The sequence below is a fragment of the Citrus sinensis genome, chromosome 3 (genome assembly GCF_022201045.2).
Source record: "Citrus sinensis cultivar Valencia sweet orange chromosome 3, DVS_A1.0, whole genome shotgun sequence".
In the NCBI taxonomy this organism is placed as follows: Eukaryota; Viridiplantae; Streptophyta; class Magnoliopsida; order Sapindales; family Rutaceae; genus Citrus; species Citrus sinensis.
Window position 1 is genome coordinate 52,155,878 of NC_068558.1, and position 20,369 is coordinate 52,176,246.

At 34.4% G+C, this 20,369-nt stretch overlaps 2 protein-coding genes across 6 annotated transcripts; both read left to right on the forward strand.

Moving 5' to 3' along the window:
• The first annotated feature begins 680 nt into the window (after positions 1-680).
• On the forward strand, positions 681-12,647 carry LOC102608255 (DNA replication ATP-dependent helicase/nuclease JHS1). Of its 5 annotated transcripts, none has more exons than XM_006464289.4 (35): positions 682-1,290; positions 1,392-1,562; positions 1,651-1,830; positions 2,159-2,221; positions 2,363-2,569; positions 2,645-2,698; positions 2,770-2,831; positions 3,194-3,326; positions 3,480-3,590; positions 3,703-3,799; positions 3,897-3,979; positions 4,084-4,146; positions 4,234-4,356; positions 4,581-4,736; positions 4,879-4,934; positions 5,040-5,097; positions 5,175-5,285; positions 5,376-5,432; positions 5,685-5,819; positions 5,908-6,156; positions 6,391-6,465; positions 6,648-6,769; positions 6,864-6,936; positions 7,065-7,169; positions 7,270-7,437; positions 9,491-9,560; positions 9,639-9,793; positions 10,101-10,178; positions 10,262-10,354; positions 10,445-10,582; positions 11,270-11,309; positions 11,401-11,474; positions 11,635-11,772; positions 12,022-12,141; positions 12,274-12,647. In XM_006464289.4, exons 1-35 carry the CDS (start codon positions 931-933, stop codon positions 12,427-12,429), a joined length of 4,134 nt encoding a protein of 1,377 aa, XP_006464352.2. In that variant the 5' UTR covers positions 682-930; the 3' UTR covers positions 12,430-12,647. The 5 variants fall into 5 exon arrangements, with proteins under 5 accessions (XP_052294123.1, XP_006464352.2, XP_006464353.2 ...); XM_006464290.4 differs by having other exon boundaries at positions 9,642-9,793; XM_052438163.1 differs by lacking the exon at positions 3,194-3,326 and having other exon boundaries at positions 681-1,290; positions 3,491-3,590.
• A 5,138-nt stretch (positions 12,648-17,785) lies between these two features.
• Positions 17,786-18,940, forward strand: LOC102625758 (endoglucanase 12-like; the record flags this gene model as incomplete). Its single annotated transcript, XM_025096526.2, is given in 2 exon segments — positions 17,786-18,499; positions 18,502-18,940. Coding segments are annotated over 2 exon segments (945 nt in total), but the record flags the coding sequence as incomplete, so codon positions are not given.
• Between the last annotated feature and the right edge of the window lie 1,429 nt (positions 18,941-20,369).

The following is a 20,369-nucleotide window of genomic DNA, read 5'->3' on the forward strand; positions in this document are numbered from 1 at the left end:
GGCTATGGTGGAATCAGTTTTGGGTACTAAGATCTGTGAATTCTTGATCAAACGTCCACAAAACATTTGCAATCATTGGATATTTGGATTAAAGCTGCCGGAAAGCAGAGCAGCTTTAACAAGGAAAACAAACAACAGCAATGCACTACTACGACGTATGTGACTACTGATAATTAAATTAATTTACGAGTTTTGTTTTTCTTGGGCTAGTTTTTGTTTTTAGGCCCATTAACTTATTATCATACAAATTTAACAGTTTAAGTTGGCATGTTCAATTTGAGCCTTCAATGAAATTGCATTAAGAGACAAAAACATGTCTAATGAAACCCATGGACCGAAACATATATAATACTGGTAATTTTTCTTTTGCTAAAAATTATTTCTATTACACCTTGATGAGTGTGTTATTACCCGCCATTCTTTCCTTAACTTTTAACACCCCTTACACCGTACACACTTTTCTTCTCTGAATATTAAATTAAATAAGTTTATTTATTTTTTAAATAAAAAACTGCACATGTACTCTAAAAAAAAAAAATACTGTTGATATGGGATTTGACCAATGCTAAGAAAATTGAAAGAGTTGGATACCTATGAGTAATAGTTTTTAATTAAGATTATTTTTGTAATTATGGGAGGTGTAATAGGAAATTTATATTATTTTAAATATTTTAATAGGATAAATAAAATAAAAGGGATGCGAAAAGATTTTTCCGGCGGTGTCAATAGTCCGACCCTAACGGATTTATGTTGTTGGGCTATTTTAGGGTTGGGCACATCATGAAAAGTTTTGGCGGGAAATCCCCAGATCACGATCATCGACGTTCGGCGGGGGAACAACGGCTTTTAAAAATTAAACTTTAATAATCAAGAAAGAAGAAGACACAAGACAGGAGGAGAGAAGTGTGCGAGTGAGCGAAGTCAATAAAAATGCCTCAAAGAAAGAAAGCGAACTCATCACGAAAGTTACAGTCTTCTCAGCCTCAGCCCACCAAGTTTGGCATTCAACATTTCTTCGACCGCCACACTCAGAACTCCTCCAAGAACGTCGACGTTTCTTCATTCCCTCAAAACCCTAATTCTGATCTGATTCATTCCGTATCATCCCCAAATTGTCCTCCTTTCTCTGTTTACAGAAACCCTTCCGATTCAGCTCCCAGTAAAAAAAATTCCCCCCAGTCAGCTCTCGAGAATACCCCTCCCGACAACATCCTACCGATTGATGATGAAACTAATTCAACTCACCATTCGCCTGAGATTTCCAAGCGCTTCAAGTTCTCACCCGAAATGGTATATTAAATTTCTGTTTCAGATTTTCTAGGGTTCTGTAACTTTTTTTTTTTTTTGGGCATATTATTAATCTATACTTATGCAAGTGGTGATACTTACAGTTGATAAAGCTAAGTCAATATGATGGAGGTGATGAAGTCACATGGAATATATCTCCAGTCAACGAAAGACTCCTAGCAGTTTCAAAACAAATGCCTCCTGAGAACATAAGAGTATTGGCAAATTCTTCAAGACTCAACTCTTTGACCATTCATCAATGCTCCCACAATAAGGCATGTCTTTGGATTATAGTTTTTTCATTTCATCTAACTTATCCAATTTTCAGTTTATTATCTATTTCATTGGCAATACGTGATTCAGAGTAAACAGCCTTCACCTTCACCAAAGGCTATTAACAGATCTTTGACGACTGGCCGCAAAAGGGTAAATCCATGTGAAGACGCTAATTTGGATGGGAATGGAAATAATGCAAATTATAGTGTATCTAGTCAGCAGAGTCCATTCAGAACTCCTCCATCGCTTTCATATTACCATGATAAGGTAATTATGTCTTCAGATTCCTACTTGTTTGGCTTCCATCCTAAGAATGTAGATGGAAAATTACTTTGTTTTAAGATTTTGATTATGCAGGACCTAATAAAGCACTGTTAGGAAATGGGAAAATTTTAAAATTGGACCTTTCTTTCAATTTAAGTTGAGCTGTCTTTTTCCCTATTTTGTGGAAGAGGAAAACAGAAATTTTGATAGTGAAATTTTGAGTATATTATTTTTCTTTTTCTGATTGACTTTATAATTGAAATGTAGTTTTTTGTTTTATTTTCCCGCCTTCCTACACTTGTCCTCTCATTTAAGCTGTATTGATATGCAGCTAGCTAATGGTGTTGCATGCAATGGAGCATCTGATCATCTGGGCTTGAGGCATACCAAAAAGGTTTTGTTGCAGACTTATGATTTTGATGATATCCATTGTTTGCTTTTGATTAATTCAATCTTACACAATACGATCAGATTTATCTCCACATGGTATATTCCTTATAATCTGCAACGATCATTTGTTTGTCATCATAAACAGGCATTTCTTGAACTTTTGGATCAAGTAAAGGATGCCATTTCTGTTGATGCCTCAGTATCCTCTGACAAGGAAGCATATTTGTCCAAATCTCAAGATAAAAATGGTGCTGGAATGCTTTTGGAAGCAAATTCTGTTGTAAATGGAGTGCCAACAGATCCACCAGAAAATGTCAATGGGACATCCAGTTGCCATTTCCTTGTATTAGAGGCATGCTTTTCTTTAGTAGCTTTCTTTCCTTCTCCTCCTCCTTTTCTTGAATGACACAATCTATTGCTGATATAGGTATCTGAGAAGAATAGGCCAGCTGATCCTGTTGAAGCCAAATCCCCTTATAAGGTTTTTACTAAGCCTTACTCAACAAACCACTTCATGGCTTGATAGTGAAACTAGCTACTTGACTTTTTCAGGTTCTTCGATTACTAAATGAGCAAAGTGGAGAGGAAAGGGCTGTGCATTTGTGGGAAGATTGGTATTATCCTGCTCTGAACCCTATAATAAATGGTGCAATAGTTTGCCTTAGAATCATATATCACATAGAGACTGGGGATCACCCCACCCGTGCTAGAGCTGCATGTTTTGTATCATATTTTGTAGTTTGTTGCTCTGCTAATTGATTTTTTTTTACTATTAAAGTAGCTAGATGAACCATTTTGATTTTTCATAGCATTTCAAGTGGTTTCTGATATGTCCTTCTGTCTTATTATTTTTGGATGTGCCTGCAGTCCTCTTTTGGTTAGAGAATTTCTATGTTATGTCTAGTTTTCATCCTAACAGTTAATTAATTGCTTTGAGAAGACTGATGTTCTGAGTGTTCCTCAAAACTTCCAACAGGTTTCACACTGTAATTGCTCCTGGAGATACTGTGAATGTGATTGGTGAATTTGATGACCAGGGAAAGTGTGATGTTGGTCATGAAAATAATTTTCTAATTGTTCATCCGGATGTTTTGGTCTCTGGAACTCGGGTAGTTGTCTTGTACTTGTCTGAATTTTATGTTAATCTATGGAAACGTGTATTGCATATTGTTCATGGTCTGAACCCTTGTTGATAAATATCTGTTAACAAAATGTGTGATTGTGTTTACGTATTTCTTCTTGGTAAACCTGTAAAAACTCAGGTTGCTGCTAGTTTCAGTTGCCCCCGGCGAAGTGTACTGGATGAGAGGCTAAAATGCTCTGAGCGATCAATTTCAGCATTACTTGGTACCTTGCTGCACCAAATTTTTCAGGTTACATGATTGGAAAATAATTCCCTTGTTAACATTGAATTGTCTATCAGTTTCTTATTCTTTTTCACAAGTAGTCTTCTAAGAATAGGTCTCAATATCCTTGCTTTTGCAGGCTGGACTTATGAAGGAGATTCCTACAATGAAATTTTTGGAAGAATATGCTAGGTTAGTGCTACAGAAAAACATTGAGAGCTTATATGCCTGTGGAGGTGAGACTTTTACGGTCACTTCAAATTTCTAATTTCATTTTATGCTAAATCCGGGTTTATCATTTTTTGCACTTTCCTGATTATGTGGAACTTGCAGTAAACGAAAATGATATTCATAAAACCTTGGTTGAGGCTATCCCAAAAATGTTGAATTGGATCATTCTCTTCAAAGATTCTCAGGTGGGCCAGTTCCTCTCCGCACTGTTTCATTACTGCTAGCCCTTGAATTACTACTTTGTTCTAAAATTCCATGTTGAGGCTAATGGTTTATAAGTTGTTGGCAGGATTTAAATACCCCTACTGTTGATTTTGGATCTGATGGACTTAAGAAGCTCAAAATATCTGAGGTTAGGCACTCCCTTGCCTTGTTTGTAACTTGGTTTGTCATTTGCAGCTTTGCGTTATCAGGGATCTTACTAATTGTTATGGTGAAGGCAAGCCTAAGTATCGATCTACATCGAGTTCCCCATACTTTTGGCATTGAATATATGAATACAACCATCCTGCCCACCTCTATGTTCTCAAATACAAGTTGCTGGGCAATCCAAAGCTATCAGGTGGATGGCTCAGCTAGTATAAGTAGCAATGCCTAGGTCTGAGAAACCATGTGTGATACACCGGCACTAATTTATTGTCACTTTTGTATGTTGTTTTATGCACTCATCAGAGGAGCTTTGAATTAATTAAGTGATCTTGTTTACTTATAAAGTGGAAAAATATTATGCATTTGCCTTATTATAAAACAACATTGGATCATATTAAGGTATTTTCTTTATTGTAGGTAACTGATATCGAGGAGATGGCCTGGGCCCCAAAATATGGTTTGAAAGGCATGATTGATGCTTCAATCAGAGTGAAAATTGAATCAAAAAGAAATGAAATTAATGGGATGATTCTGCCTTTAGAGTTTAAGACTGGAAAAATACCCAATGGTCAGGCAAGTATATGGTATCTTCAGAAATTGATGCTCTACGGTTTTCCATGATGATTAGATATTGAATACGGATGACACATTATGCAAATAACCAGATCTTAAAGGATGAATTCTACTTTCTGCTTAATGGTCGTAATTTCTGCAGTCATCTATGGAACACCGTGCCCAAGTGATCTTATATACTCTCCTTATGTCTGAGAGGTGAGTAGGCTTCAGTTTCCTTTATTTTGTTTGGGGTGGATTGAGGATTGCAGTGCCTTTGTATGGGTAATGACTTAAACTAACTTTTTACACTTCTGTTTGCAGGTACCTGAAGCATATTGACTCTGGTCTTCTCTATTATCTGCAGTCAGATCAGACACAGGTAAAATAAGATACTTCTCAGTCATCTATAACTATTCTCCTAGAAGGCAATTTAATATATATCGACCACGTATGAAGGGAGTTATGGTTCAAAGATCTGATTTGGTGGGGCTAATCATGCGTCGTAATGAATTTGCAAATGACATTATTAAGGCATCAACAACTCAACAACTGCCGCCAATGTTACGAGTATGTCTGTTACTGAATTTTTGAATGATGTGTTTCTAGAGAACTCTTTCTGGATGCCTTTATTAAATTCCCCAAATGTTTCTTTTGTAGAGTCCGAGCATGTGCAAAGGCTGTCGCCATCTTGATGTTTGTACCATCTATCATAAGGTAACATTTTCATCTCTACGAATTTGGGGAGTGTTAATTGTTTATTGTTTCATCTGCTGGGCTGGTTATAGCCATATATCCTGATAACTAGAAAAATCATTTTACATGCAGCACTATAGTCATTACTTGGTCAATATTGTTGTTTAGCTGTGAAAGATTCTAACAGTGCAAGGCTTTATTATTGTTCCATGGGCTAAAGAATTTTCCAGTATCACCGAGTTTTTAAAGTTGGCTCTCTTTTCAATGTTGTAGGCATATGGTGGGAATAAAGAGTGTAGTGGATTGGGTAATATGTTTGATTCACATATTTACCATCTCACAACTGCTCACTGCAGTTTCCTTCGTCACTGGGATCGATTAATTGACTTAGAAGCTAAAGAGATGCAGGTGAAATATTGCATACGTATACCAAAACTATTGGCATGACATTGTTTACACCAATTTCTCATCCTCAGTATCCTTTTTTACCATTTAGGTTGTGAAGAATGAAATCTGGTGTTCGCGTGGATCAGGAGGCAATCATTTCACTGGTTGCCTTTCATCTATTGTTCTTGATGCTTCCAACGAGCATCAAAAGTCTTATAGAGACAATCGATTTGTCTATCATTTTGTGCGTCAACATATGCCTTCTCCAAATTTGAATGCTTCTGATGGAGATTCTTTGATTGGTGCTGCTATTCCCACAAAGGATATGGATTGCACGCTTAGAAGTGGAGACTATGTGGTATATTTGATTCCTCAAGACATCAGAGAGTGCATAATCTGATATTAACTCAATTCAAAACTAATGGAACAGAATATGTTTATTTTCCAAGTTTTGCTAATAAGAGATGACAAAAGACGCATATAATTCTGTGCATGTTCACTTAATAATTGGCTTCATTTAACAGATTTGTATCGTGACATATCATCTTTACTGTTTATTGTTATGATTAATTAATTATACTTTTCGGTTTAGATACTTAGCACTGAATCTGACCGTCTAGCTGTTGCAAGTGGGTTGATAACAGAAATCAGTCGCTTCCATGTCTCTGTAAGCATAATCTTTTCTGTTCTTCCTATTCATGTCGCTATTGTAGATTGAAATTTCGATTCTTAGCATTTAGCCAGTTCTGAGGAGTAGCTTCGAAATGCAATGATACAGACAGCTTTTTAACTGTCCATTTTTAAATGAGTTAAGACAGTTTCAATCTCTCTTCTTCCACAAATTCCTAGGTATCTTTTTCTAAGCCCTTACGGCTACCTGGGAGGAATTCTTCTTCAGATGCAGATAGTCTCCTTCATGAGGTCTGGCGAATTGACAAGGATGAAATAATGACGTCATTTTCAGTTATGCGGTAATTCCTGACTATTGTTCCATCTTAAGCATTCTCAGATCAAAGATTTGACCAATATATCTTGCTACATTCATGCTATTAATTATTGTTAAAGGTACAATCTGGTACAACTCTTTCTACAAAGCGCACAAAGTTCTCAGCTTCGCAGAATGATTGTTGATCTTGAGGTGAATATACATTGGAAGACTTGTATGGTCTGAAACCTTATGTGCTTGTATAAGGGTGTGCAGAAGAGTGCATATCCCTGGTTGTTCATGCTCACTCATACGAGTCTGAACATGTGCATTGTTTGCAGGCTCCTAGATTTGACAGTGGATCTGTATTCAGTCAAGATCCTGCTCTATCATATATCTGGTCAGAGAAGAGTTTAAATGATGATCAGCGTCGAGCTATTATTAAGGTTATTTTATGTTTTTCATGCTAATGTCGTAGTACCTCTTGAGCTAGTCTGTCAACAGGATTTAAATTACTTATTTATCTTGTCCAATTCTTTATTTCAGGTACTCACTGCAAAGGATTATGCCCTAATTCTTGGAATGCCTGGAACAGGCAAGACATCTACTATGGTACATGCTGTGAAAGCTTTGTTGATGAGAGGTGCATCCATTTTGCTGACATCCTATACAAACTCTGCCGTTGATAATTTACTGATCAAATTAAAATCTCAGGTCATTTCTATTCTTCATACACCTTGTAACAATAATATAATTTTTTCCTATCCTTGTTCAATTTGTTGATATACGGTAATGTTCTTAGCATATATCATGCTTCAGATTGAGAATCAATAATATTTGGGTGGTAGTGTTTGATTATTATGTATGTTTTCTATTACATATTGGGAATTCACTACTATACAGCTGAGATTTCAAATATTGTATTAGATGTTTCGAGTTTTATATTGGAGTTTAAAGGTTGGATTCAAATTTGTGTTAGAGATTCAAGTTAGGATTTCAAGTTTACTACGGAGTTTTCCTAATTTGTGTATAAGGTTTATGTTGCAACGTTACATTGATTTGTATTTGTCAATCCAAAATATTGACTTGTTAGAAACTTTATTGTTGGCCATACTTGGCTGGTAACAGATTGGTTTTAAGATCTCCATGGGAAAAATAAAAAATGATTGTAAATGTGACACCAAAAAACTACAAGAATATCTATTCCTTCCATTGCCTGATTTGGTTATCTTCTTATATTTGTAAGTTACATTGTTATGTTCTATAGGACTTTATGTAAATGCAACGCAATGTGGTAGCATATTTGGATTATTATGCAATGCATAACTCCCAGGCAGGCTCAAGCCCGTCTTGTTCGGAATGAATCTTGTCATTTTATGATTGTTTGATGTGATTATTTCATCTTGTTTGATGTGATATAGAGCAAGAAATTGAAGAAATCCTAACTAGATAGAAGTTTATAATTTTAAGGAATATTTTAATTAATTTGTATTCTAATTTAATTTGGTTGCCTATTTAGAGTTTTATAGTTTAAGTATTGCTTATTTGAATTGTATTCCTAGTTTAGTTATAAGTCATTTGAAAATAGGCTTTTTAGTCAAATTAAGATAAGTTTTAAAATATTTTAAATAAGTTTCTTTTGTAGCTTTTGAGATAGAGGACTTGATATTTGTTGTCGATTATTTTTTTGGAATAATCTCATCCTCTCCTGTTTGGTATACAGGATAGGATGAGATGGGATAAGATTAGGTTAGATGTGATGTTATGTTGTGTTTGATGTAGTATAGGTTTGAACTATAAATAATTTTATATTGTGTTTGTATGCCTTTCGACATGATAGTCACTAATATTTTTTATACATTACTCTTAAATTAATTGTTATACCACAATTTGGAAAGTAAATTTGCTCTCCCATAAACTCATATTTTAGAGTCGAAGATTTAAAATTTTGTATTAGACGTTGAACATAGGTAAAAATAAAAAATTATGAAGTAATATAAAATATAATCTAAACTAAAATCACTTCATAGGTAAATTTAAGCATTTAAAAAAAAAATGACAAAACCTTCCATTAATTTTTAGCCTTAACACTCTTTTCCCGTACCTTATATTAGGATAAATAATTTAGCCTTAACACTCTTATCCCAAGGATCCCCTTAGGATAGTTTTTTAACTATTCACTTCATAAATTAGTGGGCCTAGGATTGCTTATCCTAATCCCACTTTTGCCACCAAACATAGGATTAGTATTATTTTATCCTAAAGTAATCCGATCCCAACATATTAACTGTCACCAAATAGCCCCTATATGTATGAGAGAAAGAGAGGTGATCCCTTACTTTAATAGGGTAAGAGATAAGCTAAAGGACAAAATATATACAGAGTAATTTCTCAATAAGAGATCTCTTACTTTAATAAAGGGGTCAAAGGACAAGAAAAGTGCACATTTCAATGTAGTGTATTTTGTCTTTTAATATATTAAAATTCGTATTTTTCTATCCTTAAATATATGAGTAATGATATAGCCACAAATTCTTGTACAAATTTATTTTGTACAAACTGATGTGACATGATAAAATTAGTTGAATTAAATATCTCTTGGCGCACATGATTTGTTTTTATTATTTTATATTTTCATTTAACCAATGAATTAATGCCACATCAATTTGTACAAAATAAGTTTGTACAAGAGTTTTTGGCTATATCATCACTCTATATATATATATATATATATGGTGATTGTCGCTGAAAATTTTAATGACTTCAGAGCATTGATTTTGTACGTATTGGGAGACATGAAGTTGTACACAAGGAAATTCAGAAGCATTGCCTTTCAGGTCAGAAACTATATCATTGACAGCTAGTTTTCTTATGCAACAGTCAATATCTTCTGCATCTAATTTAAGTTTCTGCAGCAGCAATGAACATAAATAGTGTTGAAGAGATTAAGAAAAGATTAGACCAAGTCAAAGTTGTTGCAGTTACTTGCTTGGGGATCACTAACCCGTTGCTTACCGACAAGAAATTTGATGTATGCATCATGGATGAAGCTGGACAGACAACTCTCCCAGTATGCATTTTGCTTACTGTGCCTGCTCCTTGTAATTGTGGACAGTTTACTAACTTTATTTGATGCTGTTTCTTATAGTCAACTCTGTCAGTTATTGATTTAAAGTTGTTAGTACTACTGCTTATCTAGCTTATGAAGCTATTTGGTTGGAGAAAAGTAAGAGGGACTAGATGAATATTTCAGATTTTTTGTCATGTGTTTTGGGAAAACATTTTAGTGTGAATGGGGAATGATGTCACTGAGTTCATAAAGAAATGAATTCTCACAAACTCCATGAGGTTTTATGAGTGATTTGTGGGTGTCTCAGGTATCCTTGGGACCCTTGATGTTTGCTTCAAAGTTTGTCCTTGTTGGAGACCATTATCAACTGCCTCCGCTGGTTCAGGTTTATGTCTTATCCACTGTTAGTTCTAAGTGCTTGAACTTTACCCCTTAAGCTTATAAAACTGTTGTGCATATTATTTGCAGAGTACAGAGGCTCGAGAGAATGGGATGGAGATTAGTTTGTTTCGCAGGCTCTCAGAAGAACATCCTCAGGCAATTTCAGCATTGCAAAGCCAGGTTATTCTAAATTCATAATTGAACTTTTATGGCTTAATAGTTTCTTTTATGCTTCTCCCCATGTGAATTGATCAAGTTGTTAAAATGCAGTACCGTATGTGTCAAGGCATTATGGAACTATCAAATGCCTTGATATATGGTGACAGATTGAGTTGCGGTTCTGATGAAATAGCTAATGCCAAAATTAAGGTTTCAGATTTAAGTTCTTGTTCGCCATGGCTAAAGGAGGTAAGATCCCTTTTTTCATTCAATGTTTTCTTTTAGTTTTATAGAGATCATCTTTTTGTTTGTGGCCTATCTTTTATGTCTAAGGTAAATTTTTATTATTTATTTTGTATATTGCTGAAGCTTGTAGTTTTGTAATGAACATGGATTTAGAATTTGACTATAATGTTACAAAGTTTTTTCTGCGAGTAGTCACTTTCCCCATTGAAATCATATTTTACCACTTAGACCCCTAGTGTTTTCACAATACCAATTACTCTGGCACAAAAACTTTAACCAAAAACAGTGCAAATAGGTCATTTGACTTGATATATGTTATTAGGAACACAAAATCTACATCAATAAAAAAGGAAAAATGATAAAGTAAAAATAAGAAAAAAGAAAATATCTTATTTAACCATATATTTTAACCTGTAATGAACTTTTTATTGTATGTTCTAGAGTTATCAATTATGGTGATGACAAGTGAGAGTGGGATAAGTGGTATGTAGTGATTTCTTCAAGGGAAAGGTGGTAATCTACCCTTTTTTCCTTGACATTTTGGTGTTTGAAGTGGCAAGAGTTGCTGTTGAATATTCACTTGTTCAATTGAATTGATGTCTGGCCTTAAACTTCTGCATAGCAATGCCAGTTTGAAGTGCCAAAATTTTGTTGATTTTAAAACAACTGAACTTCTACTCATTTTTGCAGGCTTTGAATCCATGCAGACCAGTGATATTTGTCAATACAGGTTTGAAAAATGATTATATTTCTGTTTCCTGGTCCTGGTGAGTTGGTTCTTTAGGTGGCTTTGTTTCTTACTTCATGTTTTGACGACATAGACATGTTACCGGCTTATGAGGCAAAAGATCACCAGACTCTGAATAATCCAGTTGAGGCTTGCTTAATTGCAAAGGTATGATCTGATCCTCACTTGATTTTGGATGATACTTGCTACCTAGGAGTCGGAAAATATTGTTTTTCTTTTTCTTTTTCTTTTTTTGTATTGAAACACATGTTTTATTTATTGGGGCTTTATTGCATTGTATTCATTATTCCTTTCGTTTATGATACAGATCACACAGGAACTAGTTAAAAATGAAATTGAAGGTAAAGATATTGGCATTATTACCCCTTATAACTCCCAGGCCAATCTCATCCGACATAGTCTTTCTGTATCCTCTGTGGAGATACATACCATTGACAAATATCAGGTTAGACTTAAAAATGACTGCCAGGTCCATCCTCTGTCTTCCACTTTGCATGCAGCATGTAACAACACTAGATTTTTGGATCTTACTTTATGTGTCTTTCCCTTTCAATTTTCTACCAAGCAATGGATGCTTTAAATGTTGTCACTCTTGCTTCTTTTGTAATATGTACAATAAACGGTCATCTACTATAAATGTTAGTCTCATAAGCCCTTTTCTTTCTGTTTTCCTCTTCCAATTCTTTTGGTTCAGGGACGAGACAAGGACTGCATATTAGTGTCCTTTGTGAGATCAAGTGAGAATCCGAGGAACTGCACTTCTTCACTGCTTGGAGATTGGCATCGGATTAATGTAGCTCTTACGCGTGCTAAGGTAGGAATCGTTAGTGCTTTCACTACTTATATTGGCCCAAACTCTGTAAGCTTCTTCAAGTAGAACAATCCTTCTTAGTAGGCCGACTTTCATGTTGTGTTGTGGTGAATTTTATAATTTTTATTTGTACAGAAAAAGTTGATCATGGTGGGGTCGTGCAGAACCCTTTCAAAGGTTCCTTTGCTGAAACTTCTCATCAACAAAGTTGGAGAGCAATCAGGTATTTTGAATGTACCCAAAATTGAGATGATCCTGAGAGAGTTGAGGAGATGCTCTCAAATTAGATGATTGTAAAATCTGGGCTCTTTTTGCATTCTTCGTTAGTGAGTCTACATGTAAAATTTTTTGTTGTCTTTTGTAACAACTCCCCAAATACAAAAAAAAAAAAAAAAAAAAAAAAAACCAGTAGTAACCAAATTAGAGTTGCGTTATAATAATTAGGGTTAATTTTGGATAACTCTTCTCATAAATTGACTATTATTCTGAAAGTCTTAATTTACCCCTCATTTTTAGTAGAAAGATAAAAAAAAAAAAAAATCATTAAACTCTCATTTTTTTCTTATCCTTTAAAAAAAGAGGGTCACTCACCCATTTTTCGGCCATAGTAGACATTTAAGTAGATGTTTACTAAATAGAATATTGTAACTAGCAATGGCAATATTCAATTTAAAAATATTTAATATTATTATATTTTTAAAAACATTTGTGGCTTACATCTTTTACAATCAAATTAAGCTTAAATCTTATTATTAAAATAAAAATTGTACTTTTTTTTTCTTGGGTTTCTAATCTCGTCACAAGTTTGTAATTTACTAATTTCTTCGGGCATTGAGGGATATTTGATCTTTGATCTTTTTCTTGAAAGAATGACAAGTTTTGTAGTTTACTAGCTTCACGTGGCATTCAAATTATCCCCCACGCAGGGATGACAATCTTCAAAGACTAAAGTGTATTATATGCGTCACTCTATAATAAAACTTTTAGTCTTCAATCCTTTTTCTTAATTTGTTGTTTCTTTTATTGTTCTTGTTTGGTTTTTAATTTTTTTAACACGATTTTAAATTTATCAATTTTCTCTTATAATCTACAAAATTTATTTTTATTTTTCTCATTTACTATAATTTTGAAATTAATTATACTTATTTTAATTTAAAATTAATGAATTGGGAGTAGATATGAGTTGTCATTTTTATCCTGAATATGGATATGAATCGGGGTGAATCCAACACATTTGATCCATTGTTATTGCTAATTGTAATTATTTTGTTGTGATTGATGAATGTATGATAGAAGATATAAATTTTTGTACAAATTTTTTATGTGGTTGCATAATTTTTACATGGGTCCACTTCATTAGTTTTAATGCTAAAGAGACAAAACATCAACAGAATGTTAACAAAAATAATGTTAAAACGATTTATTTTACCATAATAGTATTAAACGACTAAAAGAAGCACGTTTTAATGTTATTTTTGGCAGGCTTAAAGAAAAATGTTAAATCTTACATTTTTTTTCCAACCAATAGTGTATTGATACAGCAATTTATACGAGTGATTGAATCCTTCTCATTACTCGAATGACCCATTTTTTGAAAGGGTAATTTTTAGAGATCTTCCTTGAGGTTTGGCGTATTGACACTTAGAAAATATTCACGTAATTACAGAGATATTTCCTAACGTTAGTATCCCGTTAACTCGACTGTTACTGAACTGACAAAAAATCAAAAATGGCCTTGGCTGCAAAAATGCTCTGACAGGTACAGCTAGTGCAATGTAATAACTACAATTTAGCGTTAAACATCACATTAGAGCACTAAAAAGTCTAAAATAACCGTGAAAAGCAAATCATTAACAATACATAATAATAATTAAAAAAGTTAAGAAAATTAAGAAAATTTATGCTAGCAATGGCCATAAATACAGTCATTATCAAGCTAAAAATCACCATGATAGCCCCTTCTTCTTTGACTTTCTTCTCACAATTTTTTCCTTCATCACTTAACACAACTCAAATGCTTCATAGTTAGTAAACTACTTTAATAAGATGATAAACAAACCATAATTCACTCTTCAATGCATTCAAAATAGAAAGATAACGAGTAATTTATGAATCATAATGCTTTGCTTTACTTTTTGGCAGTGGCAGCTCCAAATTCAATAATAGTAAATGAACAACAGTTCATTCATTATGAATGTAATTGTAAAGATAGGAATTTATAATTTCCAGATATTGGAATTAGAATAATATTCTTTAGCCATTTACATTGAAGCCAAAGAATAAAAGAAAAAGTCTTCCTTTAATATTTCAAGTTTCAAGCCACTAGCCATATGAAGAAGCCAGATCAGAGCGGAAGAACGAATGCTACTGCCACAGCAAAAGTCTGGACCAATTGGGTAATGGCTGTCATGTCAATTTCATGACAAGCAAAAATTAATTATCCTCCCCAGACTAAAACATCAGCGAACTTCCCTTTTGAATATAAAATAATAAGTAAATAAATCAAAGATTTCAATTCATTTACATTTGAAACCAACTAAAACAGCAAAAAAAAAAAAATTCCGTTCAAGATAACTTATCCAACAACTTCAACACATTTTTTCATTTTTAATCATTACAACAATAAATTGAAAAAAAGAAAAAAGAAAAAGAGTTTAACATCCAAGGGCTTTCTGCCAAACCAACCTTTTATGGGTTCCAATTCTAGCCGTTTAAGACTCTAGCCATCGGCAAAATTCGTTTGACGGAACACTCGTGACACCATCATAGCTTATCATGTTGATACTCAGGTTAAAATTACTTGAAGGTGGCTAAGATTCTATAGTTGCAAAAGCTTCTTGAGAGCTTTTCAAGCTTGAGAATGGCTATGAGTTTCGTTTAATGCGAGAGAAAATGGAGTTTTAGTTTATCTCATATAATATGCAATGTGGGTAATTAATTGATTACCAGTACTTGAATCTGAGTCATCGATGCAACTTTGGGTTTTGTTTTGAATTTCTTTCATTTTTTTATTTACGAAATCACTAAATTGGCTTAGGTTTGGTGGATGAAAGAGAAGATATGTCCAAGCCATTCTTAGAACCAATGGATGATGAAGTGCTGCAGCGGTCAACTCTAACATGTTGTTGCTTTTGATTTTTTTCAATTTAAAATATCTTTTTACGAAATTACCCTCATACATTGACAAGATATCAAATAGAATACAAACGGCGGGGGAGGTCTTTGAAATTACAGTCATACTTTCTATCTAAGTGTCAATACGCCAAATCTCAGGGGAGATCCCTAAAAATTACCATTTCTTGAAAACATTTTTGTAAGGTTACATTCCAATTCCAAAGATGTTGGAGACAATACGAGTTGGAATGATATAAGAAGAATGCTAAGGGTAGAGAAAGATGAGAAAAATAAAAAAAGAAAAGAGTAGAGAGAGAGGGTAAATTTATCTCATCTTTATCTATATTAAGTACAACCCATAATATAATTAGTATCCAGACACACTTCTCATACTTTGTTACCCACTCCTACAGCGCGCAACTATTGGATTTGAACTACTGAACTGGCTAACTACAGATATCGCAGACTTGGACAAAACAAAACTCTTTCTATGGGCATTATTTGAGGTGTAAAATTTATATTCTACATCTAATATTAATAAATGGATCACACGTCAATTAAGACTCGATTGCTAAAATTCCTGGCATTTACTCTTTTAACTATTTGTAATTCGTTTTCTATTTACTGGTCATGGTGTATAATTATTATTATCATTGGGAGGGGCAAAATTTGCAGCTTCGATGGAGTTGGTTGGAGATATCCGCATTCTACAATGATCCTTTAGGAAGGTAGCTTATTTATCATGGAAGAAGATTTTAGATCGTAGCAGAATAATTTTCCAATTACAGGCAGCAGAGTGAGTGATATATAGTAATCCGAAAAAAAGGCAGAGAGAGAAAGAGAAAGAAATCAACACAGGATGTCCACTACAAACATGTAAAGAAATCACTCACAAATTAAATAGCTAAAAGTAAGGCAACGCGTAACAGGAGAAACGCTATCAATAAAAAGTGTTACCATCTATGTAAAGATATTAAGTCCAGGGTTCGTAATTCCAGAATTTATTACTAACTTTATCATGCAGTTCGCTAACCCCCCTACTCTCCTCGATAATTAATGATACTCGTATGCCTATCTTCTCTTCTTCACTGCATCATTTTATAGCTATTAATAATACTTGGCGTTGGCGGATTCCGCTACTCTTTTTCTTTTCGGTCGATACTCTCTCCCATCCAAACACCCATAAGCTGGCCACCATAGCCAGCGGAAACACACAAAGACAGCCGCAAACCGCCAGTCAATCGCTGCCATCCGCCGCGAGTTGACAGCCACCACCACTACCAATCCGTCCACCATCATTAGCCCTTTCTTTCCAGCCACTCCTGCTGCCAACCGCCGGCCCGTTCACCGGAAATCAAAACCAACCTCCAACTGCCATTTTAAATCAATTTTTTTGGTCAAATCACAACGATTTAAGTAAAACCACTACAACCAACAGACTCACCACCATCAAATCTTTCAGATCCACCTATCCTAGTCCACTTTTTTTTATCACCGTCATCGGTATTCAATTTAAAGATCGAATTATAAGGGGATAGAGTAAATCGAACAATCACAAACCCACTTTTTTCATAAGTACAACAACTGTCGTCAAGAAGCCAAAACAATCGAAGAATATGCCCTCGAATTTCAAAGGCTTATGGAACGAAATAACCTTCGCAAGACAAAAACCCAAATAGTTGGTCGATTTTTGGATGGTTTACATCCTAAAATAAAAAGATCAAGTTAGGTTGCAAGATCAAATACTCATTCATTACAAGCTTCATCTTCCATATTGTCTTTTATTTTTAATAAAACTCAAGGACAAGTTTTTCTCTGTTTTAAGAAGAGGAGACTGATGTAAGACAAGTTAGTCACAGTAAGAGTATAAATTTAATTTTTTTAATTAAATTAGGATTTATTTTATATTTTTTTATTTAAGTGATATTTTTTTATTTATAAGAACCATAATTTTATTAGGAATAAGATAATTTTAACTAGGTTAAATATGTTTGTTTTTTTTAACACATGCTTCTCATTAATAATATTCAGTATCTTTCAATTGAGATGGTTTCTTTTCCTTTGTGAGAGCCATGTTTCTTGAGTTTTCAAGAGCGTATGCTAGAACAAAATCTAGTATCACTTTCGCACTACGTCAATCTTGCTGCTGAAACTGCCGTTGCTTCTATTGCTTTCAGGCCAGTTAACCTCTTACACTAACCAACTACTAGCCCATGCTAAACAGCTCTTCCAATTTGCTCGCAATTACCCTGGTCTCCACCAAAACAGCATCCCTGTCATTGATAAGTTCTATTCCAGCACTCGATATGAGGTGAGGTATGCACATATTTTTTATATTTATTTATTTGTTAATTAAGAAATTAATATTAATTATATCAAGCACAAGGAAGATTATCATAATGACCATATATAAAAAGTCTAACAATATATATATATATATATATATATATATATAGTAGTTTTCTAGTTAGATATTTTAAAATGCGGAAAATTTTAGAAAAATTTTAAAATCTCAAACTTTTCAGCACTTTAAAATCTTGAATTAGAAAAAAAAAAAAATATATATATATATATATATACACACACACACACTGCTGCGCAAGATGAATTGTTGTTGGCTACTCAGGATGAATTGTTGTTGGCTACTGCTTGGCTTCATCGTGCTACCAATGACCGAACATACCTGAATTACCTTGTTAGTACAGGAAAAACCGGTGGAACAAGGTCTCTTTTCGCATGGGATGACAAGTACGTTGGTGCACAAGTCCTGGCAGGTAGGCTCGTATTTGAGGGCCAGGGGTCGTCCGGTGGTGATAATAATAATAATAATAATAAGTCCAGTACTGGTGCTAGTTCAAGATCTTCATCAACGGGAACATTATTATTACCTCAATACAAAAGCCAGGCGGAGCAGTTCATATGGTCATGTGTTCAAGAAGGTAACAATAACAATAATTTGCAGAAGACACCAGGAGGATTGTTATGGTTTCAGCCTTGGATCAAGCTTCAATACGCAGCAACTGCCACTTTTGTGGTAACTGTCTGTTCCAATTATTTAACTGCTGCTCACGCATCAATTCAATGCTCCGGTGGGCTTGTTCAGCCCTCTGATTTGATGGACCTAGCCCGCTCTCAAGCTGACTATATTTTGCGTAAAAACCCAAAGGAAATGAGCTACACGGTTGGATTTGGGGCTAACTATCCAACACAACCTAATCATAGAGGCGCATCAATCGTATCAATCAAGACAGACAGGATAGCACCCCAGTGGCACGTCAAGGAGGCTTCGATCTGTGGTTCAATAGCAAGGCACCAAACCCGAATGTGTTGGATGGAGCAGTCGTCGGAGGCCCAGATGAAAACGATGGATATACCGACTCTAGAGGCAACTTTCAATTTGCTAAGCCATGCCATCTATTGTTACACCAGCACCAGCACCCCCTCGTTGTAGTTGGTGTCTCTGCGAGCCTTGCCTCTTAAATAGTCGTAATTGACTTAGTCCTTAATGCCCCGTCGTGGTTGTTTACATTAATTAATTATTAAACCAAACAACGCTACATTCCCATTTTCCCAGTATTTTCCAATTAATACAGTAGTATGGAGAAAGTCATTCTTGCTAAATATTCACTCAGAATAATTAAGTATAGTTTGACCTACGTGAAAGAGCAATAATGTTTGACGCCCTCTCTGTATTACACCGGTCTCCATTTTTTCATTAAATTTATATATTTTTAAATTACTCTTAGTTAAAAAATAATTAAAAATATTTTTTGTTTCAATTCTTTCTCATTTGCTTTTTTTTGGATTATTAATTTTGATCAAAGAAAGGGGATTAGCTGCTGGTGCCATTAGCCCATTAGCGGTCAGTCCTCTTTCAAAGAGCTGTTTCGAGAACTGAGAAGAGTAAGAGCTTGTCGGAAATGACTTGACTCCTGTGTCTATCCAAAAATTATGTTTTAGAAGACTCCACCGCATGCACTTATTAATTGCTGTCTACCAGTTAAAAGGACAAAAGAAAGGCGACGAAGGTAATCTGGAAGTGGGAGGCTTCCGGATGAGAGATTTTCTGAAAGTTACTTCCCCCAATAAGGGTAATTTGAAAAATACATAAGAAGAGTCAATTGAAGAGTGGGTTTGGTAAAATATAGGAATGGGTCAAATATCACCGTCCTACCTACGTGAAGCTAAACCGTCGAGGGGTGTGCAATCTAAGCAGGTTTGTCCCAAATGCAACAGCAGCCCGTGACTGAAAGAAATAATCTGCTATTTCTCAATGACCCAAAGCCTATTCATACAATATCTTCGAATATATGACAAAAAAATAATAATAATAATAATAATCATATGTTATAAACGAAGGGGTATCAATATTTTCACATAACAGTCCTGATTTGCCTTAAAGGCATGTCATAATAGTCCTATAACATAATAGTTTGATATTTGGCATATGTGCACGGTGTTGATGGATACGATGACACAAACAAACAAAGAAAGTAACTGAGGGGCGAAGGGATATAATTTCACGTGATTTCATTTACAAAGCCTGTAATTGGCATCTTCCAGAGTCCAAATTGGACTGGTAACTAATTAAAATGATATGTCCAAATTAATTATCTGTAAAATATTATAGAAACGTAGTACGTCGCTAACAAGTTAAAATATCTGGCTTTTTAAAAGGGGGGAAATAGAAGAAACAAAGATACGTCCAAAATGGCCGCAGGAGTAATCGCCCATCATCATGAACATATTAATAAAAATCATTTATTGCCCAACTCTCTGTACCATTCATGGCCATGAATACATAAATATAAGATTCTCAAATTTGGAAAATTACCATGCATGTCTTCATCAAGAGTCCTGTCTCTCCCAGGGTCATGCCGACTTAATTCACTATGGGTATGTTTGGTGCGTTGCATCATGGAGTATTAAAATATTATTCACATTAAATTAATATTAGTGTTATGTTTGGAAGAACACAGGAATGAATTAAAGGAACTGTGTAATGCGGCAACTGCCGCATTAGCTTTTTCTTTTTTCTCTTATCATTTTCATTTTCTTTTGCTTTATAATAATAATAATAATAAATAAATAATATAATTTTTTAGTTTAATATAATA

What these genes read in the sequence shown, in the direction of transcription:
- LOC102608255 (XM_006464289.4), top strand. Translation starts at nt 931, where the DNA reads ATGCCTCAAAGAAAGAAAGCGAACTCATCACGAAAGTTACAGTCTTCT. An exon ending in AACTGCCGCCAATGTTACGA is followed by an intron (nt 5,286 to 5,375) that starts GTATGTCTGTTA and finishes TTTCTTTTGTAG; the next exon opens with AGTCCGAGCATGTGCAAAGG. An exon ending in TTAGAAGTGGAGACTATGTG is followed by an intron (nt 6,157 to 6,390) that starts GTATATTTGATT and finishes TTTTCGGTTTAG; the next exon opens with ATACTTAGCACTGAATCTGA.